This window comes from Dendrobates tinctorius, unplaced genomic scaffold, assembly GCF_039654945.1.
Source record: "Dendrobates tinctorius isolate UK_male_01 unplaced genomic scaffold, ASM3965494v1 ptg000133l, whole genome shotgun sequence".
NCBI lineage: Eukaryota > Metazoa > Chordata > Amphibia > Anura > Dendrobatidae > Dendrobates > Dendrobates tinctorius.
The window spans coordinates 11,845,006-11,862,500 of NW_027361801.1; the positions used below are offsets into that span (position 1 = coordinate 11,845,006).

Here is a 17,495-nt window from a genome sequence, read left to right on the forward strand (position 1 = left end):
TTTTTCTTTTTTGTTACAGGATTACCCTCTTTTTGCTTGGGCACCCCAAAACTTCAACAAAAGGATCAAATCAGCAAGAAAATCAAAAGACAAAAAAAAGAATAAAACATTAGCAACAAACGTATTATTTAGTCAAGTGAAAGACACAAACGACCAAAAAGAAGGCTAATAACGAAAACAATAGGCAAAAAATGGCCATGTATAGAGTCGCTCTGAATTACGTTATCTCCACTATCACCTGTGTGTCCATGAAGAATAAAGAACAAATATAAAGTATGTTAGCGAATCAAAGTATCATCAAGATGAATTAGGATTTCACTAGAGCTGTAGATCAATCACCATTTCAAAACTGGAGCAATGAATTTCTGTTAACAGAGTTTTACTGTCTCGAATTCTAATCAAAACTTTCTTCCTACTCATAAATAGAAGCAAAAACTTGACATAATTCATCTGCGATCAGAAAACTGCACGGTGCCATGTATCCATGACTATATACCGATCCTTCTGCCTCTCTGCACGTATAAAGAGGTTATTTTTATATGGCTTTATGCTGGACCAAGTGCAACCCCAACCTAGAAAGGAGGAAAGGTTCACTTTATCCTACAAAAAGCAGGAAAAAAAATTTGGTGATGAGACGAAGGAGCGACATTTGAGCGCTTTATATAAACCTCTACCTGTCAGGACCTTTCACAAGGTGTATTAACTAGAAAAGGCCCACGGCCGACTCCACACTGAGAAGACTGCATGATATACGGACCATCAGACAGCACTTGCTAGTCATAAAAACTCATCCCATACACAGAGCTCTGAGATATCCAGCATCAAATCATGTAATCTTATCTATAACGCTATCAAGTTCTACACACGCCAAGACCAAAAGGAAAATGGGTCATAAGGACAAGAAACAAAAAAATGTGCATGGCCCCAAGCTGAAACTCATCATCAAAATCAGGTCATGGCCACACAAGATACTTAGACGCGCACACAAGGGTGCTTGATAAAAAAAAATTCAATGACCTGTAAAATAAAAGTGAAAATTCAAAAAGCACTAAAACCCATTAGCAACATTAAAAGAACAGATGACGACTAGGATACACTACACAAAGATGAAATCATAGGTTCTGGACTCCCAAAATTATTACGCTCTTATTTTACACCGTTTACTTTAGGAGGAGTCCGATCAGAGATACATTAATAGTGTCGCAGTCATCCCAGTAGTGGCTTACCACAACACCCAACCTACAAACTGACAACACCCATGTCTTAGTCACCTCAGCTTGACTAATAATACTCTTGTAGTCCCCAATCACAAATATGTGGCTCTTTCATACATTTGAGAAATATGCACAGATATTACGAGATACCGGGATGCTCCAGCTACATGATGAGGTCTGAAGCGGTTTCCTAAAACATGTACCAGCACAGGAAATGCACAAGTAGCAAAATAAATTTAGTGCGTGTGCCTCCAATATCATGCCCTGTCAATTATACAGAGTCTAAGTCCTGTGTAAACTCGGAGGTAAAGTCATGTAAGTCATTGTTGCCTCCTGGTAAAGGAGGAGGTCTCTGAACCCATCGGAGAAGTCCACAGTACAGGAGGGTCTAGTTCACGACCATCGCACAAGTCAATGGATCACGAGAGAAAGGGTTAATAAGCCAATCTGCTATAAATGTGGGACGTGCAAATCTTAGGCGGAAGACAGGTGACAAAAGCCTTCATTGTACATTGTCTAACAAAAAAGAGCTCCATTGTTGGGAGTCCTCCATTTTTAACCCCTGCTAAACTACACTTGAGGCTGCATCTGCATTTTGCTTCCTCCTTTGTCTTGAAGGGGGGGGGGGTATAAAAAAAAAAAAATCAGATAGCAAGGATATAATATGCAACCAAGAAGATTTCATGAACAGGTCATAGAGGTAACGCAGCACTGCATAAAAGGTGACACCGCCATACATGACCATTATGAGACAAATAGAAAAAATGTTTAATAAATTAAGTGTGACTACTACTAACCCTAATATTTCACTCCCCTTCTATCACACTTCCAGGGGTCATGGAAGCTGACATATGAGGAGCTGTTTGACAGTCCCAATGCTGTACAGCTGGGGGTCACTAAGGTTTGCCAGGGATTTCCATTGCCTGGAATCAAATGCATTTTTTTTACCCCATAGAGTAATTAAACCACCTCCAACATGTAATATTAAGGCTAACTGCGGTCATCACAGAACATTCAGGGTTGTTTTGTTTTTTTTTGCAGAGTTTTAAAAAGGGTGAAGAAGGACCCTTGTTAACGACTATTTGCCCATCCGTATCACGGCTGCAAGTGGTGGCCGGACTGTGGGTCTCGTGACCAGAATGGAGAGAATCATATACACCTGTGATACTGATCGCTGAGGTCACAAGACCAGTGGTCAGGCCAGGAATCACAGCCGTGATACAGTGGGGTGTCCTTACGGATCATTACACCCATTATATAATTTTACTTTTGATGTGAAAGGGACAATAGACCAAAGAGTTACACAGGATATAAATAATATATATTATGACAAGTTCATGATTCCAAAATCTTTACTAAAAATTACTGAAAAGCAAACACTATTGAACTTGATATTTGCATTAACTAAGTAATAAAAGACAGATAAAGTAATAGTTTTTACAGGTGTAAAAAAAAAAAAAGCTATTCATAAAGAGCACGACAGGCAAAGACAAAAACCGGAAACACAATATTAAATTGCATGTACAAAACATACACATGCTCTGCGTTACATGGGACTGAGAAAAGGCATAGGAGGCAGCAAACCTGGTCACGTCCTATAAATCATGGGTGCACATGATTTATGAAGGTTTGTTTGGCACGGCACACAAACTGGACACATCATCGGTCAGACAACGGCAGGTATGGTTTGGTCCCCACTCCCCAAACAAACAAAAAAAAAAAAAAAAAAAAAAGAAAAAAAAGATAAAACCACAGTGGGTTTAGGGCTGAAAACACCAATGGTCGTCGTTCAGGGAAACTTACAAAAGATCACTAAGCTTAAGGATGGACCTTTGTTCAATGTAGAATACCCAATAATGACAAAGATTTTGATTTTTTTGCAGTGATATAGGTAATAACGATAATTAACTATGGTGATCTGAATAATAGATTACAGACGGGAACAACTTTTCTCTCCTTGGATTTTTTTTTCTTTGAAATGCAGAATGCTGCTGCCGAATTTTTGTCCAGAGGGTATTCTCTTAAATAAAAGCCCACCTTAGAGGTTTCCTCGTGTCTCTCACTTACATGTATGCTGGAGAAAGCAGAGATGACCTGGATGTTTTAAGCACGGGAACTGGGAATTTCCAGATAGCAGGAGAGCTGGTTTTCCATTTCAATGGCATGTTGTCACCACGGTACTACAATAACAGTAAACAGCGTTTCCATAACAGACTACCGACTAGGACCTCCATCCAACACACTACTGACATGGCAGAGGATGCTGCTGCTGCTGATGATGACGATGCTCTGCACACAAGCAAATGACTATGCCAGTGCCCTCAGACTGATGCTTCCAATCTGTAAAAAGAGGGTTGCCAGGCATTGCCTTTTAAATCCTCCTGTCCCCTAAAGCGATCCGATGAGTCTATTGCTCTACCTCAATAGTGCCACCTCGTTAGGGAAGCGTTGACTGCAGTGGGTTAGTAAAGGAGATGGGAAAAAGGAAGAGTGAGGAGTGGGGAAAAAAAAAAAAAAAAGAGTAAATCCCGCACTGCACACAGCGGTACAATGCAGCCTTATTATAAAGCCGCTAAAATAATATCTGATGCAAATAAAAACTTGACTGTAATGGAATTCGGCTAAGGACACTGCAGCACTCTAATCAAGCACCCACGGCTCTAAAAGCTTGATATCTATCTAATACAGAGGGTGGGAAAGAAGAGGGGTTGGGGGGGGGGGGATTTGCATGAAACAAAACATACCTACTCAGAATACACTTGTCATCCTCGGAACACTCGTCCTTTGAGCTGCAACAATACAAATGGGATAGAAATCTCAGCATAGCCTTAGGCCAGGGCTAGTGGGTGATCAGTGGCTAAATTCAGCAGCCGGTCCTCCTGTGGAGCAAGCTCTGGTCACGCATTGCAAGATTGCCATAATGAACGGGGAAGAGAAATAACACCATCAAAAAATAAAACGATGCATCAAGCAGTCCTTTTAATCCTTCACTGGGACGGAAAAAGGCAAAGAAGAAGGGCTGGACATGTCTGCATGGTGCATGGCTGTGACAGCTAGCTCATTTCCCTAGTCTTTGGCCACATTCTGGAAGAGAAGCGTCCTGGCCGGCTACCATGCTGTAGGATCAGGGATAGCTCTGTCTTCTGCAGGAGAGAAGCGTGCTCTTAATAGCAGTCCTTGTGGGGACGTTATCAACAATCTGATTCAATGCTCAGCCCTCCCCCCCAGGTACAGATCACAAATTGCCTAAAGTAGTGACAGGGAAGCCAGGCATGCAGGTGTCCATCTGGGGGGCCACTCTGCCGCTCCCGGCTCTGTCTGCTCACTGGCAGCGAGATCTCAAATGGGGGCAGCAGATAAATAAGCGATTCAGGCAACTCGACAGAAAGGGATATGGTGTGCACCAGCTAATCGTTAGACAAAAGAGCACTGGATCTATTACAAAAGCCCCCTGCTGACGGTGTGCCCTGCAACACCAATACCGTGTATTTATTACAAAAGGGGGGGGGTGTATGTTATCATTGCTATATCCATATCAGGGGGCTATACAAGTCATTAACCTTATCTATGAAAGGACATACTACAAAGTATCTATCTCCACTCTCTATCAGCTTGTCATTGCTATGTGCCGCGCACATTCGGTACTTCAACATCTGTATACAAGTGTAGGGTCGTATGTACAATATTGCAGAAAAATGCTAATTATATTATTGCAATAATGCTCAGTACAAAATAAAACACAGAAAAATAATATGGCACCTGAGAGATCCAAAGTCAACTAATCTGGCTGTCATTAAAACAAAGACTGAAAAACAGAGAGGTTTGAGCACAATCTTGATCAACAATAGACCTCTACAATGTGATAGATGAAAGCTAAAGTGAATGTTAATCTGGTGACATTAGGATTAGCGTGGAAACAGTGCAGTAACTCAGTCGTAAATACAAAATCACAAGAAAAATGTCCAACCAGCAAAAAAAGTGTAAAAAAAAAATATATACTAAACTTTATTTATAGCAAAAAACAATACAAGATACAAAATGCAAAGTTAAAAAACAAGTCACACAAAGGGAAAGGCAAGGAGAGGAAAACCAATGCACCGTGGATTAGAAGCATGCTAGATGGTATGTATCATAGTCAGATGCAAACTGCAAACACACAATCCACGTATTAGGGGGCCAGTAGTGAAAAGAATGGAGGAAGTGCATGTATCAAATCACAGTAAAAGAATATACCGATACAGCCCTCTCCTTCAAGATGGCACCCACTCCAATATACAGTAGGTTTCAGAATCCGGGTCAGAAAGCCACATACACAAATATAAAGGGAACCTGAGAGGAGATTGTGATTGAGAGGTGTCACTACAGATATGTATCATTTACTGAGAAACGCAGCATTTCAGAGAAAATATTTTTTGACAATTCAGCTTAGGAACATGTCTCAGATGACCTGTCCGATGCCGGTCTCTGGCGGCTCCTCCATGCACAGCACCCCTAGACTGACAGATCTCCTTCTATACAAACACATAGGGAGAGACCTGTCAGTCTTCAGGAGTTGGTCATGGAGACACATGCTTCAGATTAATCATCCAAGACACACCGGTAATAATGCATCAAAGTGTTTTCGCCAGCCACCTTACGTTCGTAAGTTGCAACTTGTGCAACAATGTGCGGAGCTGGGGCGTGATGTCACACCTTGCCTAACTGATGAACGCTGTAGATCTTCAGGAATCGGGGACATTGTGCCCAACCAAATATTCCAAATACGGTTGGTCTGAAAAGCCACAGCGAGAGTAAAATATACAGCAGAGCCAGTTATATATTCATGCTACTTGTGCTTCGCGCAGAATGAATCTCCTGACAGCTTTCCTGGACAAAAAGTCTACACTGGCTTAGGAGGGCAAATCATGAGAGATTCACAAACCAAATAGAGACCCTCAGATGCAGCTCCAGGTACAAACATTAAAGTAGAAAACAGTTGATCTGACAGGTTCTCCCATTGAACCAAAAGACATAAAAAAAAATTCAAAATGTGCTGGTAAAAAGTTGCATATTTTGAGCAGAAGCATACTTGCAAACATAACTTCAAGTTTTCCACCACCCTAGCAACGTCTCTAAAAATCGGTTGGGCAAATCAAGAAAAGGTATAAATACGCAGCTAAGCTAACAACCTCCAACCACCTGACCTACAGGGGGCTTTGAGGCAATTCTCTTTTTGTATCTTCAGGAGTGCATCCCTCCACTGATGTTTCACCAAAGGACAAGTGGCATATCTGTGTCGCTGCTCCAAAATATCATGCTGCTAGTAGAGGCAATGTTGCCCCTGCAGCATCAGAGTAGAGCAGTGACATTAAAGCTGGCCAATGGATCCTAAAGGGCATGTCACACTAAGAGATATCGCTAGCAATATCGCTATAACTAGTGACATTATAGCAATATTGCTAGCGATATCTCTGTGTCTGATACTTACCAGCGACCGGCTCCCCCGCTGCTTATCGCTGATCGCGCGAGAACGTTCAGGACTGTTTCTCGTCGTCAGCTTCCTGTGGCGCTTCCTGCTGTGAGGACGAGCGACGCGTGGAGCCGGGCGGGAGGACGCAGGATCGTCTGGTGTGACAGGTAAGTAGCGACCCCCATCCCCAGCGATGTCGCTAGTGAGATCTGCCTATGTGGCAGCTCACTAGCGACCACTTAGCGATGTACCAGCGATCCTGACCGCGTCATATCGCTGGTCGGGATCGCTGGTACATCGCTAAGTGTGACAGTACCTTTAGAGAGTTAGGGTATGTGCACACGGTGCGGATTTGGCTGCGGATTTTTCTGCGCAGATTTGGCAGGTAAAATGACCTGTGTTTTACCTGCAGATTTAGTGCGGATTTTCTGCAGTTTGTGTGTGGATTTCCCCTGCGTTTTTTCACCTGTGGATTCCCATAATGGAAAAGGTGTAAAAACGCTGCGGATTCCGCACAAAGAATTGACATGCTGCGGAAAATAAACCACAGCAAATCTAAGCGGAATGTTCCGCAGCATATGAACAGCAGATTTCTTTTTCCATAGGTTTACATGGTACTGTACACCGCATGGTAAACTGCTGCGGATCCGCAGCCAAATCCGCAACGTGTGCACATACCCTTTGAGCAGCGCTTACAAGCTTGTATTAGCGGTATTAGAGTTTACAAGTGCATACATGTTACTCAGGAAACCATCCACCTTTGATAGACTGCGAAGTGGTCGGTAACCTAGGCCACCAGCAGTAAACAATAGAATTAAAAATCCCTTCATTCTTGAACATTTTTAATAAGTTGGCAAAGCTGCTTGTTTATACAAACACTGTATAGTTTTATCCATTTAAAGGGAAGACAACGCCAACACCTTAACAAATGACCAAATCCACGACAGGATTGCAGAGTGTTGCTTTAAATATGATCCTAAATTCACATGCAACCGTGACACACAGAAGTTGATTTTTGATGAATCTTTCATGCACTAGTCACACTACTCAGAGTCATTGGAAATCCAGTAGGACTGCATGTGTCTGCCATGGCGTAATTTTAGTGCGACAGAAAAAAAGAAAAATGTGCCAAAAAAATGCATGAATGAGGAGGCAAAAAAAAAATAAACTTACATGCACTTTATAGAAAAATGAGTCATTCAACCAAAGTCAAACATAGCCTAAAATAATGGTGGCCAACGCTCATAGGCGTCAGATTTTAAGTACATCGGCTCTGGGGATTCATACCACAATGCCCTAAAGAAAAGCAAGAGTGCACATGTGGGGTTTTTTACGCCTTTCGGCGCGTACACCTTGAAAAAACACATGCGCACGAAAACGCATACGAACGCGTGCAAACGCAAGACCATGCGCACGCCATGTAAACATAGATATGCATAACGCATGCGCATGGACGCACACGATGCGCTGCGCAAAAAAACGCCAATGTGAAACTGGCCAAAAGATAGGTGTGTGTGTGGCGGGGGAAATCCACTGTGACTAATCCACTGTTCTGCTAGTAGATACAGTGGGGAAAAAAAGTATTTAGTCAGTCAGCAATAGTGCAAGTTCCACCACTTAAAAAGATGAGAGGCGTCTGTAATTTACATCATAGGTAGAGCTCAACTATGGGAGACAAACTGAGAAAAAAAAAATCCAGAAAATCACATTGTCTGTTTTTTTTTCATTTTATTTGCATATTATGGTGGAAAATAAGTATTTGGTCAGAAACAAGCAATCAAGATTTCTGGCTCTCACAGACCTGTAACTTCTTCTTTAAGAGTCTCCTCTTTCCTCCACTCATTACCTGTAGTAATGGCACCTGTTTAAACTTGTTATCAGTATAAAAAGACACCTGTGCACACCCTCAAACAGTCTGACTCCAAACTCCACTATGGTGAAGACCAAAGAGCTGTCAAAGGACACCAGAAACAAAATTGTAGCCCTGCACCAGGCTGGGAAGACTGAATCTGCAATAGCCAACCAGCTTGGAGTGAAGAAATCAACTGTGGGAGCAATAATTAGAAAATGGAAGACATACAAGACCACTGATAATCTCCCTCGATCTGGTGCTCCACGCAAAATCCCACCCCGTGGGGTCAGAATGATCACAAGAACGGTGAGCAAAAATCCCAGAACCACGCGGGGGGACCTAGTGAATGAACTGCAGAGAGCTGGGACCAATGTAACAAGGCCTACCATAAGTAACACACTACGCCACCATGGACTCAGATCCTGCAGTGCCAGACGTGTCCCACTGCTTAAGCCTGTCCATGTCCGGGCCCATCTGAAGTTTGCTAGAGAGCATTTGGATGATCCAGAGGAGTTTTGGGAGAATGTCCTATGGTCTGATGAAACCAAACTGGAACTGTTTGGTAGAAACACAACTTGTCGTGTTTGGAGGAAAAAGAATACTGAGTTGCATCCATCAAACACCATACCTACTGTAGAGCATGGTGGTGGAAACATCATGCTTTGGGGCTGTTTCTCTGCAAAGGGGCCAGGACGACTGATCCGGGTACATGAAAGAATGAATGGGGCCATGTATCGTGAGATTTTGAGTGCAAACCTCCTTCCATCAGCAAGGGCATTGAAGATGAAACGTGGCTGGGTCTTTCAACATGACAATGATCCAAAGCACACCGCCAGGGCAACGAAGGAGTAGCTTCGTAAGAAGCATTTCAAGGTCCTGGAGTGGCCTAGCCAGTCTCCAGATCTCAACCCTATAGAAAACCTTTGGAGGGAGTTGAAAGTCCGTGTTGCCAAGCGAAAAGCCAAAAACATCACTGCTCTAGAGGAGATCTGCATGGAGGAATGGGCCAACATACCAACAACAGTGTGTGGCAACCTTGTGAAGACTTACAGAAAACGTTTGACCTCTGTCATTGCCAACAAAGGATATATCACAAAGTATGGAGATGAAATTTTGTTTCTGACCAAATACTTATTTTCCACCATAATATGCAAATAAAATGAAAAAAAAAACAGACAATGTGATTTTCTGGATTTTTTTTTCTCAGTTTGTCTCCCATAGTTGAGGTCTACCTATGATGTAAATTACAGACGCCTCTCATCTTTTTAAGTGGTGGAACTTGCACTATTGCTGACTGACTAAATACTTTTTTTCCCCACTGTACATCCATGCCATAGGTATCTCCCTCTTACCAAACTTTCTCCTCTCCAATCTGTCTTGAATGCAGTAGCCAGTCGTATTTCTGTCCAGTCACTACACCAATGCCTTTATCCTTGTGCCAGTCGTTGCACTAGTTGCCCATCTGCTGCAGAGTACTTATCGAGCTCACCTTCAAAGCTCTACACAGTTCTGCACCACACAACATCTCCTCCCTCATCTGTCTATCACCCTACCCATGCCCGCCATTCTGCAAGTGATTGAAGACCGACATCCTCCATAATTCGAACCTCCCATTTCATTCTCCAAGACTTCTCTTGTGCTGTGCCAGTTCTGGAATGCACTACCCCGGAAGATACCATTAATATCTACCTCTCTCATTTCTCTTTAGACAGGCTTATCATCTCACTTTATCAACTATCCCCTGTTCCCCCTTGTAATTTTCCTGGTGTCAGACAACACCCAATCTGATACCGATGACTTGTCCAAAGGATAGGTCTTCAATACAAGAGCAGTGGAATACCCCTTTAACGTGTAGTCCATAATTATCTCATAAATATAGACAGTTTCTATTGGGAAGATCTATTGGAAGATATAAAAATGGTGCACAGATTTTTTTTTTCTTTTAACAGGAGCAAATCTCAAATGGTTTCCATTTCTAGTGATAGTTCATATGTTTTTGATAATTTTAGGATTGTGCTGCATCAATGTACCTCTCGTTTCAGGTAACTCAGAGTAATGTCATGTGTGCAGAAGAGGATTAGCACAATTTCTGACTATCATATGACCGGTATTCTACATTTTTCACCAGTTTTCTCCTCTGCAGGCTCTAATTTTCAGTCGTCTCTGAGTTAGTGGGTGGAGGATAGCTGCTATGATATTGCCCATAAACGGTACACACAGACAGAAGCAGCAGCATGGAGGACATTATACACTGAGCAGTGCAGCTGTAAATCCAGCAATGGGGTAAGAAATCACCTGCTTGGAGCTGAAGTACGATCTGTATCTTTTTCTTTAAAGAAAAGCTGCATATGCAATTATAGGGACAGAACTGTAAGTGCTTCTATTATATGTTGCAAAAACAATACATGAAGTGTAAAGCACCCATATTTGTGAGGCAAGAGGAAAGCTAGTTAAAGGTTCACATCCTCAAAAAAGGTCAATCCACCACATACAGAAACAGAGAAGTTATAGTCAAGGTAAGAGAGCACAAACATTTTATGGCCAAAGCAAATAAAGTATAAGCACTGGAAAGGGCAGGTGCAGAAGACCTTTTTCTCTACATCCGAGAAAATCGGTCCAATTATGCTAATCGCACTCTGATCAGAGTTTGATCCAATTTTTGCAGAGATGGAGTCTGGAGGGAAAAATATGACATGTGCAGAGGCCAATAGAACAACACAGGGATGAGCGCCATTCGCCAAAACCATGGATAGCACTCGTTCAAGTTATAGGGTCATCTACACATGCCATAATGCTGATAGTCAGGCTCAGGGTACGGTCACATGAGATTTTCTTTCAGGCAAGATTGAAATAGATCCTCTGTAAACGTTGCCTGAAAAAGTGCTAACAAAAAGCTCAAAAGACGACTTGCTGAGCATCTATTCAATCTTCTGCTATGAAGATGCTCTATAATGTACCCTACAAGTCAGTCAATGGAAAGGCTCAAAAGATGTCTTTTCGAGCATTATCTCAGCAATTTTGCTACAAAAACTGATAGTTTCTTCACTGTTGAAGTTTAAAAACATACGTAAAATACAAAGACAAAAAATGCCCCAAAACAGGCTAAAAAAAAGCCCCAGGTTAACAAAAGACCGAAGAAAAGTAATGGAGTCTTCTGCATGAAAAATGCACAATTTTAGGCTGTTTAAAAAACATCATGTGAGCACACACTTGTACACCAAATAATGCACGCACACACATTTCTTGCACAGAGACCCCTGTGATAATTTGGCTAATCCCAGGAAGGAGATGTGCATCGAGTAGTATTATTTCATTCAGCTTAAAGTGCCACCTAGAGGAGACCAAAGCGCAAATACCTTGATCCAGCGTGAGTGCAGGTCACAGGATAAAATGACTACGAGACACACAAACGAGTCAGGACGAGGTCAATCCATTATACTGAACAACGCCGCACAGCGTCAGCTACTACCAGCAGAGGAAACTGTCAATGGGAGGGAAGAACCTGCGGTAAATTGGTGGCTCTCATCTTCTGAATACACAAAACTTCCGAAAGGGTGCTTTCACACACAGCATTATTTTGGGGAAAAATGCCAAAGCAGTTTTGGATAAAATATTTAAGCTAAATGTGGAATGGGAAAAACAACAGAAAGAACTACACATTGCTCAGACTCCCCTGGAACCTAAGGGACTAGGGAATTGGCAGCTTAAAGAGCTTGTCTGGGATTAGAGAAGCAAGGCTGCACTCATACAAAAACAGCACCACTCCTGTCCACTGGTTGTATACAGCATTGCAACGACACCCTATTCTATCCAAAGGAGCAGAAAGACGACATGTTTTAGCCAATTCAGGACAGCTTGCAGGAGAAGAGCACCTCGAAGATTATAAAGGTCTAGCCCCTTGGCTTACTTTGCGGAACGTAAGCAGATTTCTGAAATTACTGTACTCAGCACAGTTTCTTCCTAAGCAAACATTTTTATATCCCAAGTAAAAATAGAAAAAATAATAGTACATATTAAGTCATCGCATGTAAACGTTACCCTTAGTTAGAGGCTGTAACCTGCAATTAAGAATCTGGGTCAGAGCAGTCGCGCTCTTTGGTCCCGGGTCCTGCCCTAATATAGGTTCCACTTGTACTATGGTCACCCTTACATTACACACAATCCCACATGCCAGGCTTCTTGTCTACTGAGCTCATGCCGCTGAGTATATAGAAACAACAGGTGGCTGTAGAGTCAATCAATGGTCTGACATTGTCAGGAATGTTTTTGACTGGGCTTGCTAATATCTGATGAAACTCTGCTAATATTCACAGTGGATATAAAGTTTACACACCCTTATTAAAAAAAAAAAAAAAAAAAGCCCTAAATTTATGTCAGGATCGCAACGCAATGCTCAGAACGGCCGTCGACTCTCCTGAGCTGAGCGTGACAGCTAGACAGAAGTACATACTGTCACACTCAGGTCCCAGGAGAGTGGACGGCCAGTATTATCATTGCACTGCGATACTCGCCCGAGTTAGGCCGGGTTCACACTTGTGTTTGGCTTGTGTGCATATGGCTGCGTACTTCCACCCTTACACTCTGCCTACTTCTGTATGCATCCTGCGCTGTCCTGTGTACCTATCTTTAACATTGGGTACGCAGGAACATGCGTTTTATGCAGACCAGCCAAATGCAAGTGTGAACCCGGCATAATACGGCTGTCTGACACTTCCCTTAATGTCATCCATAATTTGTAAACAATAATAATTTTATTTCTATAGCACCAACATATTCCGCAGCACTTTACATTTTAGAGGGGACTTGTACATAAATAAACAGATGCCAAGAGGAGTGAGGGCCCTGCTCGCAAGCTTACAATCTATGGGGCAGCACGGTGGCTCATCTGCAAGGAGTTTGTATGTTCTCCCCGTGTTTGTGTGGGCACTCCGGTTTCCTCCCACATTTTAAAGACATACTCATAGAGTATATAGATTGTGAGCTCCATCGGGGACAGTACCAATAATGTCTGTAATGGCGATATGTAAAATAAATAAATAAATAAATAGGGGAGACATGAAAGGTGGATGATAACAATTGCTTTCATTGTTCTGACCAGCCATAATGTAAGAAATCAGATGTTCATGTAATGCTGCATGAACCGGTTATCAGCCAGCATATGTAACAGTACAGACACATAAAGCGTGTTAGAACATGATATGAGGAACCTGGTTATGGTAAAAATATTGAATGGGCAACACAGGGTTGAGTCAATAGGCCAGTCTGAAGAAATGTGTTTTTAGGGCACGCTTAAAACTGTTGGTATTGGGGATTAAACAAATTATCCTGGGTAGTGCATTCCAAAAAGTTGGGGCAGCACGTGAGAAGTCTTGGAGACGGGAATGGGAGATTCTGATAATGTTAACCTCATTAGCAGAACGGACGGCACGGGTAGAGTGGTAGACAGACGAGGGAGGAGATGTAGGGTGGTGCTGAACCGTGGAATGCTCTGTGGGTGAGAGTGATAAGTTTCTATTGAATTCTGGAGTGAATGGGTAACCAGTGCAATGACTGGCACAAGGTAGAGGCATTGGTGTAACGGCTGGTGAGGAATATGATCCTGCAGCATTCAAGACAGTTTGGAGAAGGAAAAGTTTGGTAAGAGGGAGACCGATTACTAGAGAGTTACAATAGTCCAGACGAGAATGAATAAGAGAAACAGTAAGAGTTTTTGCAGAATCCAAAGTAAGAAAAGGTCAAATTCTAGAAATGTTTTTGAGGTGCAGATAACAAGAGCGAGCCAGTGATCAGATGTGGGGGGGGAGAATGAAAGCTCCAAATCAAGTATAACCCCAAGACAGTGTGATGGAGCCACACACGGAAATGGCAATGTCAAGCATAGGTAGGTTAGTAGAGGGAGGAAACACAGTTCAGTTTTTGACAAAATCAATTTCAGATAGAGGGAGGACATGATGCTGGAGATAGCGGTAAGACAATCACTGGTGTCTTGTAATAATGCAGGCGTGTTGTCAGAAGTAGAGGTGTATAATTGGGTGTCATCAGCATAGAGATGGTACTGTAAATCAAATCTACTGATTGGTTGTTCAATATGGGCAGAGAGATCCAGGAGAACTAGCATGGAGTAGTAACTATTAGATTTAGCTGTTAGTAGATCATTAGAGACTTTAGTAAGGGCAGTTTCAGTAGCGTGCAAAAAGCGGAAACCGGATTGAAGAGGGTTGAGAAGAGAGTTATCTGAGAAATAGCGGATAAAACGGGAGAGGACCAATCATCCCAGGAGTTTAGAGATAAAGGGGAGATTAGAGACAGGTCTATAGTACAATACATTACAATATTAGTATCTGTACAATTCAATTGAAAAATAAACAAATCTTTTGGGATGGAAAAAGAAAAACAATTATCTAAAACAATGTGATGGATTAAAAATGTACACCACCAAACCAATACACTGTTGGGCTGTACAGTGGGTCAGTGGTCAGCAGTGTTACTTTGCAGCGCTGGGCTCCTGGGTTCACGTTCCATCAAGGACAACATCTGCGAGGAGTTTGTATGTTCCCCCCCCCCCATATTCTCTGGTTTACTGATAAGGAAACTAAATTGTGAGCCCCATTTGTTACAGTGATTATGTCGGTAAAGAGTTGTGGGATATAATGGCGCTATACAAGTGATAAAATAAGTAGGTACCCTTTAAATTTATGACAGCATTCAGGTCTTTTTGGGTAGGAGTCTATAAGAATGCCACATCTAGAATTGGCAATCTTTGCTCACTCTTTCTTGCAGTTGTGTCTCAAATCAGTCCTATTGTGAGGGCAACCTGTGTACAGCACCCTCTTCAGGTTAACCCACAAATCTATGACTGGATTCAGGTCTGGGCCATCCCAAAACTTGGATTTTCTTCTGGTGAAGCCATTCTTTTGTTTCTTAGGAGGTATGCTAAGGCTCGTTGTGGTGTTGAAAGGTTAAATTCCTCTTCCTATTCAGCATTTTTAGCCGAGGCCTGAAGGTTTTGTTGCAAATTGATATTTGGCACAGTTCATAATTCCCTTAACCTTGACTAAAGCATTTGTTCCAGATGCTGATAAACAGCAACAAAGCATGATGCCACCTCCACCATGCTTTACTGTGGGTATGGTGATCTTTTGGTGAGGTCCAGAGTTGGCTTTGTGCCTAAAATACCTTTTGAACGTATGGCCAAAAGTTCAACCTCAGCTATGATTAAGGGTTATTCTGCTTGAAACAAGAAAGGATCATGGGTTTTCTTTTTAATATGTGCACATGCTCCTAGTTTTATTATGCTACATGATTAACAGGCTAAGTTTTAACTACTTTCCCATGGTGCTGAAGAACATCTCCTTATTCGACCATTGAGAGCTACTTTACCTAAAAGCAAGACAAGTGCATACATCGTGTACCACAACCATGCCACAGATTATCTAGCCTGGAACTCTTCTGTAATACTTATCTCTAACACAAAAGTGGTGAGCTAAACATACACTTTCTATTTTTAGATATTTGGAATTGCTCATAATTCCCTCCTTCTTGACTAAAACCCTTGTTCCAGTTGCCGATAAACAGCCCGAAACCATAATGCTGCCTCCACCATTCTTCATGGTGGGTACGGTAATCCTTTGGTAATGTGCAATGTTGGCTTTCTGCCAAACATACGAAATGAAATTAAGATCAGGGCTGAACATTTTGGCCATATTAGACAATAACATGTTTATCCACATGCTTTTGACATTTGCAAAATACAGGAGATTGTTGACACATGCAGTACACATTAAGTACAGCATACACCTTCAATGTTATTGCAGGCCTCTTATCTTTTCATCAATTTTTCAGAGAGGTCAAGTTCTAGGTAATGTCACTGTTGTGTCAAATTTAAGCCACTTGATGACATCACAGAGTTCCATGATATATCTAATGTCTTGAAATTATTTTTGTACAGATCTCCTGACATAACTTTCAACAATGAGATCCTTTTGCAGTGTTGTAAGCTGTTTACAGACCATGGCTTTTGCTGTATAATGAACTAAGAAAATGTCAGGAAAATCCTACTAGAGCAGCTAAACTTTAAATGGAGTTAATCAAAATAACTGTAAATGATGGCAGCAATGTATTGACTACTATGGTACATGAGATTAAATGTGATTGGTTAATTCTGAACACAATCACACCCCCCCCAATTATAAGAAGGTGTTCACACTAATACAACCACATTATTTTCGCTTTGTTAGTTTAATTCTCCCCTCAAAATGATTTCAGTTTGTTTCTCAATTGTGCACATTATGAATGACATGAAAGGGGTTGTCCACAATTTGGACAATCTCTTCTGAATCACCAGTAAACTAATACTCAGTTTTGGTGCCAGTGCAGTTCCAGTGGTGTCAGCACTGGCTCTCTTGGGGCTTGTGTGACACTGACCTCAGGGATCGCATGACAAAACAATCAGCGCTAGCTTCATTCTCCTCTCTCATGAATGTAATTGATATCTAGAGGAAGTAAGAAGGCAGAAGCTCTCATTTCCTCCAGATGTCTTGAATTGTCCACAGGAGGGGAAGTGAAGCCAGGGCTGACTGGTCGCAGGGATCTCTGACTCTTAACAGCTATCTGCATCTATGAAAGAGTGTAGTAAGACAATCCGGTTTCATCTGCGCACTCTATATGCCCAGGGAGGCAGTGGTGATAAAGGACAGTCAGCTGTTACTGCAAATCTCATGGCCGGCTGCATGCTACCTCACCACTACCTCCCTGGAGATGCACACTGCGACAATGAAGCCAAGGTGCATACACCGGACTCACTGCACATTATCACGAAGGTAAATATTTGCAAAGACAGTCGGTAACGCTGTTTTTGCAAATCATGTTACTAATGCCTAAGGCTCTGTTAACACGGTGCGGATTCTGCTGCGGATCCGCAGCGGATTTGGCCCTGCGGATTCGCAGAAGAACTGCATGTGATGTACAGTGCCATTCTTTT

At 42.2% G+C, this 17,495-nt stretch overlaps 1 protein-coding gene across 4 annotated transcripts in view; it reads right to left on the reverse strand.

Moving 5' to 3' along the window:
- Positions 1-17,495, reverse strand: part of KLHL13 (kelch like family member 13) — a 151,078-nt gene that overhangs the window by 109,289 nt on the left and 24,294 nt on the right. Inside the window, exon 1 of one of the 4 annotated variants that reach the window (XM_073543478.1) lies at positions 3,959-5,129. The exons of 2 other annotated variants lie outside the window; for them this stretch is intronic. In XM_073543478.1, the coding sequence (XP_073399579.1) occupies positions 3,959-4,038 (80 nt within the window). In that variant the 5' untranslated portion in view covers positions 4,039-5,129. Of the gene's footprint in view, positions 1-3,281; positions 3,847-3,958; positions 5,130-17,495 lie in introns of those variants that run through there. One more of the 4 variants, XM_073543475.1, reaches the window with a different exon arrangement.